General features: G+C 36.1%; 1 protein-coding gene across 3 annotated transcripts in view; it reads left to right on the forward strand.

Annotated features, from left to right (window-relative positions):
* SLC41A3 (solute carrier family 41 member 3) overlaps nucleotides 1-11,852 on the forward strand; it is a 1,429,505-nt gene extending 1,417,653 nt beyond the window's left edge. For all 3 annotated transcript variants that reach the window (XM_044078408.1, XM_044078407.1, XM_044078409.1), the window contains one exon: nucleotides 11,454-11,852. In XM_044078408.1, coding sequence (XP_043934343.1) covers nucleotides 11,454-11,639 — 186 coding nt within the window. In that variant the 3' untranslated portion in view covers nucleotides 11,640-11,852. The remainder of the gene's footprint in view (nucleotides 1-11,453) is intronic.
* The last annotated feature ends 836 nt before the right edge of the window (nucleotides 11,853-12,688 follow it).

Here is a 12,688-nt window from a genome sequence, read left to right on the forward strand (position 1 = left end):
CTCAGGACCAATCCCTCTTTCCTTCCGAAGGTAGTTTCTGAATCTAATATCAACCAATCTATCAACTTGCTGGTATTCTTTCCTAACTATAAGAACAAAGGGGAGTACAAATTACATTCTTTGGACGTACACAGACAACTTAGATTTTATATTCATAGGACATCTGGTCATAGACAATCCGACCAGTTGTTCGTCTCCTTTGCCAAATTTAATTTAGGTAAACCGGTCTCTAAAGTTTCCTTATCGAGATGGATCTCACTGTGTATCATTACAGCGTATCAAAATTCCGGCAGGCCCTGCACCTCAGAGAGTTCGTGCCCATTCAACTAGGGCTATGGCTACTTCTGCCGCCTTTAAATCCCGGGTTTCCTTGGATGATATCTGTTCAGCAGCCACTTGGGCCTCATCTCATACCTTCATCAATCATTATAAATTGGAAATTACCTCCAGAGGGAGAACTTCTTTTGGCTCCGCAGTGCTCCGGAACATCCTTCCATGAAGGCCGCCCAAGGTTTAGGTAGCCGGGGACTCTGTCCCACAGGGTGCAGACCAAATGAAGTTAACTTCTTCAGATTAAGAAGTTATGTACTCACCATAACATTCCATCTGAGTAGGTAAACTTCATTTGTCTGCAACCGTTCCCCCCCTCCGTCCCCCTGACCTTCAGATGTGTTTTCATGTCATATAGTGATGTACCATTCTAATAATGTAGTTAGCTATACACTATAGTGCTTGCGGGCAAACTTGATCTGAGGTCAGTCAGGGTTGACAGGGGATTATGGGTAAGGGGAGGAGCTAGGAGCTCGGATCTAAGCTTTGTAAAGCTGCTGGCTCGGATCCGAGGTCGGATCCGTATCCCACAGGTTGCAGACAAATGAAGTTTACCTACTCAGATGGAACGTTATGGTGAGTACATAACTTCTTATTCCTTAAGTTAGTCCTTCTTAGTTTAATTCCATTCACTCACCTTTTGATGGTGTGATGGATTTATTCTCTCTCTCTGTCTTCCCCTCTCCTGTCTTCATCTTCCAGTATATGCATGAGAAATCCTATGCAGCTTTGCAAGCCAAATGGTACACAGGTCACTCACTCTAAAGACCTTAACCTAGTATGTAACATTAACAGAACCTGCTGGAGGGACAGATTTGTCTCCCAGAGGTTTCCACACCTTTAAAAGACTCCCACTACATGTCAAACAGAGTACCTCATTGGCCCTCTTAAAACGCAATCTAGATGGATAACTGTAAATTCACTCCGGGGGTTCCACCTGTGTCCCTCTTAGACATGGGCATTATGTGCTGATCGTGGAAATAAGGGTAGAACTTGGCTAGGCTTGTAAGGGCCCTAGGGCCATTAGCCTAGTAAATTCCTATGATCCTGTGTGGCTGTGTGACAGAAGTTCTCCTGAAGAGCATATACAGCATATCCATGTATTTTTCTTTTTCACATCAGTAGAGGCCCAGACATAAAACTGCATAAAGTTGAAATATCACTGTCAGCACCTTTTACAACTATTGTACAGATATTTTTGAAATGGTATCCACAAAGCTGACTCATCTCTTTGTGGTATACTCTTAAATTTTGCATTCTTTTTTCAGATATAAGCCATATCAAATTATTAAATTGAATAAGAATGCAAACATGCAGAATTCTTCTACTGTTCCTTTAACAGTACAAACCAGTTGTTGGACTTTTCTAACTGCATTGCTGTTTAATTTCTTAAAAATGAAACCAGAGAAGCTTTCTGAACCTGCAGTCCTGAAGAAAGTCAGGAAAACGTCGATCTATGTGTATGTACTTTTTCTATAATTACTTAAGCATCTCTGAAAAAAGGGTTATTTATTTTCCTATGTTCCCCATGTTAACTCTTTGTATTGTGGCTTTTCATTTTGAGAATGTCAAATTTAAGGATGTGTGAGTTTTTGAACATTATTATTTAGCAGATATTTCGAATTAGCTAACACTCTTAAAGTCTTCAAAACGAAAAAACAACACAGGCTCCGATCTGGCTAACTCCAAAAACGTTTAATGTGAAGCTTTTTTCGTCTTCCACCTTTGGAAGATTTCATCAGACAAAAGAAAAAAACTTCATACACAGTTTTAAAATGAAAAGAAACGCCAAAGCAAAGCACAGTAATTTAATTCAGCTGCCATTCAATTAACTAATTAAATACTAAGTTAAATAATTAAGTGTTCTGCATCAAAAACCTTTTTCTTGTGTTAAAAAAGCTCATGTTAGCAAAATAAGATCATTCATTTAAAACTTATGTTAAAAACTTTCATTTTAGAAAAAACAAAATGCAAAACTGTACTCTAACATGAAGTACAGAAATACTGAATGAAAAGGAAAACATAGTTTTAAATAAATGCTTGGAGTGTAAAAAAAGAAAGAAAAATAATAATAATAAGTATAAAATGAGTACAAATATAACAACAGACTACTATCACAACACCAAGAGGTGGCAGTGTCTGGAGCAAAAATGTCAATAACTATGAAGAGGGTATCAAATACCTAAAAGTACAATTATTTAAAACTGTGATTTTGTTAGTTAAAGCCTCAATAGAAATAGAATAATGTTTGCACATCATGTCCATTAATTCAGTACCGTGCTTGTCAAGCAACATTAAAAGTTCATTGTAAAACACTGTCCCCACCTCTAACCCCGAAGGGTATTGCCAGAATCGCAAACCTTTTGGTACTACACCCTGTTTCTTACACTCTCCAAAATAATTTACTTCCAATTGTAGATCAGGTAGTGGTTGATGAAAAAGGTGGACCACATCAGTTACTGTTAGAGAAACGTGAACTTATTTGGCAGCTTAGGCTGAATTCCTACACCCCCCCCCCCGGTTTAAGCAAGGTCACACCTTTGACTTGTATTTTGAAGCTGAGAAGTCTATTGAGGTGACACACACAGTATTTCATTTCATGTTAGCAAAAGGTAGGAACTGTTGTAGTTTATTCCTGTTTCGTCTTGAGTTCCTTTGCACATTTTTATAGTCTAGTATTAAAAATTTGTTTTAAAATTTTTTAGCATTTTTAGAACACAGATCCTCGAAGGTCTTAGGACACAGATTACTGTATGTATTTGTATTTTTAGGTATTTGATATCCTGTTCATAGTTATTGACATTTTTGCTTCAGACACTGTCACCTCTTGGTGTTGTGATAGTAGTCTGTTGTTATATTTGTACTCATTTTATACTTATTATTATTATTTTCCTTTCTTTTTTTTACACTCCAAGCATTTATTTAAAACGTTTTCCTACATTTATGTTTTTCATTCAGTATTTCTGTACTTTATGTTAGAGTACAGTTTTGCATTTTGTTTTTTCTAAAATGAAAGTTTTTAACAGAAATTTTAAATGACTGATCTTATTTTGCTGACATGAGCTTTTTTAACACAAGAAAAAGTTTTTTGATGCAGAACACTTTTAATTATTTAACTTAGTATTTAATTAGTTAATTAAATGGCGGCTGAATTCAATTACTGTGCTTTGCTTTGGCATTTATTTCATTTTAAAACTGTGTATGAAGTTTTTTTTTCTTTTGTCTGATGAAGTCTTCCAAAGGTGGAAGACGAAAAGTGCTTCACATTAAACGTTTTTGGAGTTATTCTAGCCAGATCAGAGCCTGTGTTGTTTTTTTCATTTTGAAGAGTTTGTTGTTCCAGTTACTCTTAAAGTCTTCATGGTGAGCAAACATTTATGCATTAATTCATACTTGAGTGATTGAATATTGTTTGCTAGTTATGGCAACCACTCACTCTTTTGGTACCTGTTGTGGTTATGTTTTTTTTTTTATTTAAAAAAGATGTTTGAATCCCTTTTAAATAAATACAGGGTATGAACCTAATACTTTTTCGTTCATAATAACTGAGTATGTGCATCATTGCATGTCATTAAATTTATGATACTTTGGCATGCATGTGCTTAGGCTTGAGTTCACTTTATACCTTATGTCTTTTTTTCTTAAGGGAATGATGTTTACAACTGGGAAGTTTTTCTTTTATTATTTTTCTTTGAGTGGGGGTGTGAGACAGCCACTAGTGTCTTAATTTCTATTTGTTCACATTTTTTTTTCTTTCTTTTTACTTGACATATTTTGTGTTTTCCATTTTTTTTTACTGCTTCTGTAATGGTAGTATCCCCATTTGTCTGGAAGCACAGAATGAATTCCCTGTTTAAAGAATCTGGTTTGCTGAATGTCCCTTCTTCCAAGTAGATGCTTTAATATTTTATTACCTGTAAGAAGTAATTTTCAGCTGTCTGGTGGAGTTGTGAGGATGTAACTGCATGTGAAAGAAGATGTTTTACCCCAGCTGCTATTATATAATAACTAATATGCATCTTCATGCTACCTTAAGTGGCTGATCATCCTTTACAGAGTTGATTGAGAATGGTCCTGCATGACAGACAGAAAAGAAGATACTGCTCTTGTTGTAGCCTGCTTCTGTAGAAGTACTGTGGACCACTTCTCCTCTGTGCTTCTGTCATCATGTCCCTGAACGACATGATGATGCTTTTCTGCTTTCCTGAACATGGGGCTTTAAACATAGCCCTGTCACCAGGTGAGATGAATGGTACATTCACATGCTTAAGGTTTTACGTTCACTTTTCCTAGAATTGTGATATATGTATGAACCAAATAATATAACATTTACCTCACCTATATGAATGGCACTGACAACGGAAGGAGAATAATAGCCTGGATTTTTTAGGCCAAATTCTTTCATTACTGCAGATGTGAAGTCATTTGAGAGGATGTAAGCAAGGAGATGAAAGGAGTAATGGAGGAGTCAGTGACAGCATGGAAGGGAGAATTTATGAATGAATGCTCTTCAGTGGATCACTGGTGATTGGTTTTAGATTATATGGATTTGGTGGAAAGGCAAGGTTTTACAGGAAGTATTCCACTGGTCTTTGATCTCAAGAAGACTTCTAATGTGGTATTGAGGGGATTTATGTTTAGAGTGTTAGAAGACATAGTAAGACAATTCAAGAATGAAGGTAGCAGTCACTGGAGTTCATCTCTGGAAATGCACTTGAACAGGAGATTAGATATGGTGCCCCTTGTTACTATACTTTTTCCAGTTCCCCATGAAGGTTTTGACCAGTTGAATGAGAAAGTGGTTGAAAAGTGGTGAGGTGTTCAGACATTAAGGTAGTATTCCAGTTTGCTAGTTAAGAACTGCATACGTGTCTTGGGAAACATGGGGCAGCACTTGCCAGAGGTACTAGAATAATGTAAGAGAGGCTAGCCTTCAGCTTCATTCAGTGAAGTCAGTAGTAGTTCCTTCATGTTTTGGGGAAGAAGAAGTGGAGACCACCGCTTTTCTTGAATGGAGCAATACATACAGGTATGAAAGTGTGCCTCATTTATTTTTAAATTATCAACAATAATTGGGACAGCTGAGGGATCAGAAAGGAAGTTATCAGGTGGCCAGGAAGGGATGGATTGCTTTGAGGAATGATAACAATTGTATGAATAGTGTTTTTATCACAGGTTCTGCATCTTGTTATGCATCTTATGATAAAATCTAATAGACGTTAAGGTAATAAGGGTACAGGAGGCTTGTGGTAGATATGTTGGAAGGGAGGAAAGACCACAAATTGGTAGGGAGAAAAAGACAGAGGATAAGTACAAAGAAGGGTAGTGATAACAGTATTTTGGAGGTACATGGTGCTTATGAATATTGCACAAATGGAGAGAGAGGAGGTGAAAGACTCTCTCTATTGGGTTGCCTTGAACAAACTGAAAGAATGAGAAGGAAAATGAAGAGTAACAGTCATGATGTTGTGCCATGTTATGGTGCAAAGTTAGGAAGAAAGTACAAAGTACTGAATTTATGATGCTATAGGGAGACCAAGAAAAGGAAGGCAAATGAGGAAACTTTATGGAAAGATGGATAACAGGACTTAGTGTGAGGTACAGAGTCTGTAAATGTTGAAAGGAACTGGCAATAATGTATGACATGCAGATAAACAATTTAAATAGATGGTATAAGACACCCATGAGGTCAAAAATAGGAGTGTTAGTGGTTGAGTTAAGTGGTGGAGTTTTGAGGATGTAACTGCATGTGTATAGGTAAATAAAGCTTTATGAAAGATAAAGGGCGTATGGGAAGCAGATATGATTTGTTGTCATCAGGAGGAAACATGGAAGGAAATATTTGAATTAATATGTGTAACTAGCTGGACCAGGATTCTGATACCTAGGCAGTAAAAACAGAGAGGTAGAGATCTGGAGCAAAATGTGACCAAGGAAGATGTGAGGTATCTAGCAAAAGTAATCCACAGAGTTAAAGGCAAGTGATCAAATGCAAAGAAAGTAGTTTTTGAGAGAAAGACCAGAGTGATTTGAATCTTTAAGGTTGGGGGATGACGTGATCCTTTAGACAAGGTATGTTGGGGAGGAAGGAGAAGTAAAGCTTTGAGAAAGCTAGACTGGATGAAGGTGTTTTTTTAAGGCAGAGGGGTAGATTGGTAAGGGATAGAGGGGGGAGTTAGGAACATAGAAACCTAGGAATAATACTAGGCAAGTGATCACAGAGGTAGCCATATACACCCTTGAATAAACACACTTAAAAGTTCTTGTCACCCTTTAAATTGACTTAATAGTGCCCACTTCCCAAATCAAGCAGGTTTGTGGTATAATCAAGCATCTATAAAGTTAGGAGTTGTACAAAGTATTAGATTAAGTTTGCAAAGTTTTCTTAATTGTATTATTGTACCTATTTTGCCCTACCTGTTTTTGTTCCATCACTACAGGTCAACTTACGAAAGGTAAAGCTTGCCTTTTCTTAGTATCGATAATAAACCATGAACTTGATGAGCCAGAGGCCTTGAACATTAGTGTTGACTTCTGAGAAATAGATGCCAAACAAGAATGGCCCATCACAGACCCCTGAGGTACTCTGCTGGTGACAAGTCTCTTGGTAGAGGTTGTCTCACAGATCCTGACTTCTCTGGTCCTGTCTATGAGCCAGCCAACAATCCAATGAGTTATGTAGGGATTTATGTCTAGCTCAGAGAGGTTGACAACTATGCCTGAGTGGGGTATTGTATCAAATGTTTTGACTAGGTCAAGATATGCCATGTGCACTGTTTTATCATCGTCCATTATCTTGGTGACCCTCTCAAAGAAGTCTACCAGGGTACCTAGGCGATACCCTTCCCTTAAAAAAAAAGCCAAAATAGAATGGGTCCAGTGTCTGTTAGTTGTCAATGTCTTTGTTTAGCATTTCCATAGTAATTCATACCATGTTTTTGCATATTAGGCTTGTTAAACTGATGGGTCTGTTCCCTGAGTCAGTTAATGGTCTGCTCTTGTGAAGAGAAATGACTGCTGCAGTCCTCCATTCACTTGGAGTGTAACCTGTTTCAAGGTTGTAGTTGAAGAGTGCCTTGAGTGGTGTTCTTGGCTGCACCTGGTCCCTGTTAATAGTTAAGGGTATGTTGGAGAGGGTTTCACCTGCTAGAGCTGGGGCAGGTGGTATGAGCTGAATTTATCAGTCAGTAGATTTGCTGTCACCCTGTTTGGTGAAGGTAGTACAGCTCGCCATCAGTTCATCACACTGTTCTGTGCAACTTTTAAGGCTCCAAGCATAGCTGAAGATCGTGTGATTGTCCTTAGTTTGTGAGGCTAGCCTGGCTTTGTAGTTGGCCTTGCTGGACTTAATTAGACCTCTTAGTTTCCTGTTTAGTTGTATAAGACAGCACTTATTTTAAGGGAGTTGCTCTTCCTGATTTTGGCCATGGTTTTTCTTCTTTTATTATATACCCTACTTTGGTGAGGATTCCACCATTGGGGTTTGTTTTAATGTTTGTTTTGGGTTTACTTCTGGTAGATATGGCAGCCTCTGTGGTGGAGCATGTGCTGTCTGTTCCAGGATGTCTGTGTTAATAAAGTCCAGGAAGCATTGTGCTTGTAAGTTTGAGGCAGTGTAATTTTCCCAGTCTGTAGAGGAGTTAAAGTCACCCATGAATAGAGTGTTTGGTTGGATAGTAAGCAACTTTGGTAGGTTTAAGTAAGAGTTGTGAGACTCTAGGGACAGATGGTGACCTGTAGCTAGCCATTATATGGTGAGGGATCTTACACTGACTTGCACATGGATGAGATCAATGGTATCATCCTGTTTAACCAACTGGGAAGTAAGTTTGTTGCTAACATCGATTGAGACACTTCCACCTTTGGTCCCAGTCTGTGCTGCTGTTGGTCTAAATGTGTGAAAGGCAATGTAGCCTTACACTGCTAGAGTACTTTCTAAAGCCTTAAACCAAATATCAGTCACAGCACAGATGTCTGCATTCTCCAGAGTGAGGATGGCATGCAGGTTGTGGAGTTTTTTGTTTAGGCTGTTAGCATTGAGCAGTAACACCTTAAGGCTGCTTGGAGACCTTTGCACTATGTTGATAGTTTTGTCTTTTTGGCATTGCCTAAAAAAAGGCTGTAACAGGATAGACAAAAGTTTTAACCAATATAAAAAAAGCCTATGGGATGTTTGGGGGACATAAGAGTCATTATAGGTTTTGCTTTTTGTAAATTGTATTTCATTTTTCTAAGTCTGATCTCATCAAATTCAATTTCTTAGAGGTTTTCCTGGTCTGTAAAGGTCTTATGAACTACAACAAGATCAGCAATGTTTCTTCTGTATTGTAAGGAGCGCAGTTTCCTCTTCCTTAATGTTTGTCTTTTTTTTAATAGTTTTATTAGTTTTAATAAAAAAGTTCATATATCAATCACATAAATTAACATATAAGTATGAATACAGAAGTTGTTGCATTTAAATTCAATTAAATATATAAAAGAGTTAACAAAATAAACAAACAGAGGTATTTACAAAGACATCCATTAAACTTTGCACATGTGAAGAATTGAACAATATTAATTAGGTATTGCATATTATTCAAAAGACTGAAATTAATTATTATGTTGATTCATTCTTTACCAACAAGTTGTGTAAGTTTATCTACATATGATAGTTATAGGTCTTTCTAAGTGTTCTAGAAATTATGGTTCTAATTTGTAAACCACATACTTTCAGTTAACATATTTTTAAACTCAGTGAAAGTGGGAGAGGACTCAGAAATCCAGTTTTTAGTTATACTCTTTCTGGCCACCGCCGGTATTGCCCAGAGCAAAGGATATTTTACTCTTTTAACACTGTGTGGTATAGGTATATTGAAAAACACTAGAGATATGTTAAGAGTAAAATTATTCGTAAATAAAGCTTGTAATAGCTCATTTACTTGTTTCCAAAATGTTTTAATGTTCGGGCAGTTAAAAAACATATGAGCCCAATCTATGTTTACATCTGACTTACACTTATTACAAATGTTTTGTCTCTTGTTAATTTTATTCATTCTTTGAGGAGTATAGAAGGATCTGTGTATAAATTTCCAGGAATATAACTTCCATTTAAGGGAAAAAGTCATTCTCCCTGCTGATTCAAGTATATTTTGTTTTGGTTACTAGGATATTCATTATTAATTGTGTGAAAATAATTCCAATAAGTTTCTGGACGTCCAAAGGTTTAATCTCTAATAGTCCTAAATATAAAAGAGAGCTTACCAGAAAAAGCTGGTTTATGTTGAAGAATAGATTGAAAATATTGTAATAGTATACGTGTCATTTTTTACTGTTGGAGATACTATATGTAATTTATTATCAGTGTATAGTTTAATAGTTTGTATGTCTAACCATAGGAATTTATCTAGCTGAAATTCCTGTATTATTTCATCCACTGTTTTAGATTTATTATTTGAAATCAATTGAAACCAAAACTTAAGATTGCTTTGTGTAAATGATGCAATTTTGTTTGAGACTGATGTTAATAAAGATTCTTGCGTAAATGTTATAGGGAACAAAAGAAAAAAAAACATTCCTTGTATCCAACATGCTTATATATAAAGTTTCTAAAATTTGATAAGATGCTGTTGATATAACAAGGAGGATATTTGAGTGTTAAATGAGTAGTAAAATAATCCTTTAATATCCATAACATTGAAAGATTAATTGTTTCTAACTTATATGGTTGAGGTTTTGTTATTAAAATCATAGCCGAAGCTTCCCAAAATAATTTCCACTTAGCTGAATATGTTGTATCCAAAAGTGCTATTGCTGTAATCATAGAAGAGTTTGAATATAGTATCAAATCTGGGAATGCTATTCCACCTTTTCTCCAACTATTAAGATGGAGCTTGAAAGCTATTCTTGATTTGTTTAGGATACCAAAATAAACTTAACATCAGAGAATTTAGTTTATTAATAGGGTTTTATTAGGTAGTAATAAGATGGATTGAATAATGTATAAAATTTTGGGAAGGATTATCATTTTTATGATTGCTAATCTTTCTTCAGTAGTGAAAAACATTGTATTCCATTTCAATATTAAAGTTTGTATATTTTCATCTTAATGTTTGTCTAAGTTAGACCCTCCTTACAGTTTATACTTTTTGTATACATTCAGTGCCATTTCAACTGATTTTAAATACATCTGTTTATATGGGAACTACACAGACAGGCCATATTCAAGCTATGAGTGAACTCAAGTTATGAATAAGGCACTAATACTTTGGTTTCTGTGGATATAAACCCAAACCATTGTTGTTGTTGTTGCTTTACCCTTACCATGTTGTTGTTGTTGTGTGTTTTGGCTTTTCCCGGTTAAGGGTCGCCACAGCGGAATGATTGGCAGTAGATTTTTACGTGCTGGCTTGCCGGGCCTAACGCACAATCTTCAACGAAGGAACGCCCATTCACGCATGTCGCCACACAAAAGACGCTCTAACCGAGAATCGAACGGGCAACGTCTAACTGTGAGGCGACAACGCTACCGCAGCACCACCGCCGCAGTTTTGCTTTACCCTTACCATGTGATTGTATTTTTTTTTTACCATCTTTACCCTTGCCATGTGATTGTATTTTTTTCTTTAATTGCTATCAGTAATTATATGCTTTTGTTGTTAATGTGATTCCTACAGAGTTTCGTGTTATTAATGCATGGAAAGGGAGAACTTGAATAGACTGCATGTATATTTATATGATAATTTATTGTTTAATTAAAATATAAAACAAACAATTCCCTATTTGGAAAGAATGTGAGCATATGGAATGGAATGCTCAGCCAGAGAAAGTAATGGAGGCAGGAACAATCATCAGATTTACAGATACATAGTACAGACCTGATAGAATCTCAGAGGTCAGGAAAGAGGAAAATAGACTTTAAGAAAAATGTATAGTAAATTTATAACATCAGATTGTCAAACTAAATGGACAGATCTATTGAGAGCTGTATTGCTGAATATTCAGAGAGCCATATGCATCATCATTTGGATAAATGTTAATGTGTGGAAGTGAAGGTTGTGTTGCTTTAAAAAAAAAGTTGTATTTTTGCATATTTGAGAATTGGTATAAGTTGCCCACTAATTACTTTCTTGCATTTTGATTAGGTGGGAATACTACTGTATATGGCTGACCTGATAGTTCGGTTCACGTGGCGAAGAGGTCTGGATCCTGACAACTTTTCTATTCCCTACCTCACAGCACTGGGAGATCTGCTTGGCACAGGATTCCTGGCCCTCTGTTTTCGGATAGTTTGGCTGATAAATGGTGCAGAGACAAAATTGGGAGATTAACAAACTGTCATTACCAAAGATGGTCCAATATTTTAGTTTTTTAATTTTGTCTGTTGACTATCAGAAGACAATGTAAAGTTCACCAAGTGAAGTTTGTTGAGCCCTTCTTGTTTTTACAATGAGGGGCCAGTTTGCTGCTGTTTTTTATTAAATGTAAAACTACCACCAATGAAGACGGGAAGAATTAAAGGTAAAATATTATGTTTAAGTTAAAGAAAAGAACCAGAAAAATGCCTTGCATATTTTCTTGTGTCACATAGATGATATAATAAAATTTATATTTTTGTACATTGTCTTGCAAACACATAGGGGGAACTTGCATAACAGCTTTATTTTTCATTACAAAGACTAAAGTAGCAGAAATGTCATATTTTATGCATTGCACTTGAGTGTTTTTAACCACTCCACAACTGTTTCCAGTGACTGCTTTATGTTTTTTCTAAGTATAAACACCTAGCAACATTTTTGAACATGAATTTGTGTTTTAACTGCTGAAAACCTAGACTCATATCCAGTTCATCACCTCTGCCTTATACTGCCCTAATTTGTTTTCCTTTGTACCCAACACAACTTTGAAGTAAGACCTCCAGCTTTTGAAAACCTAGAATGTTATCCAGTTCGCCATCACTGCCTTGTAGTACCCTAATTGTTTCCTTTGTACCTAAAGTTCTGAGTGATGGTATTACTGAAAACATTCACTGGGTATAACAATAACGAACATTGTAGCCCAGAGGTGACAGAATGGTAGCTGAAAAACTTGTGATCAAAATATTAAATGTTTATTTTATATATATATATATATATATATATATATATATATATGGTCTATATTAGATGAACGAACAATCAAAATGTCGAATACAACATGCTCGACACATTTTGATCGAATGTTCATCTAATCGAACCTTTAAAATAACGAAAACCAGAGTTCCGAAAAGTTTTGTTTGTCCCACACCTTCCCTACACTAACATGCAACACACACACATACAACTAATACATATAAACCCCTACATTCTCACATCATTCAGCAACTTTCAAACCTAAACAC

Source organism: Protopterus annectens, chromosome 7.part0 (assembly GCF_019279795.1).
Source record: "Protopterus annectens isolate FY-2018-M chromosome 7.part0, PAN1.0, whole genome shotgun sequence".
Classification (NCBI taxonomy): domain Eukaryota; kingdom Metazoa; phylum Chordata; order Ceratodontiformes; family Protopteridae; genus Protopterus; species Protopterus annectens.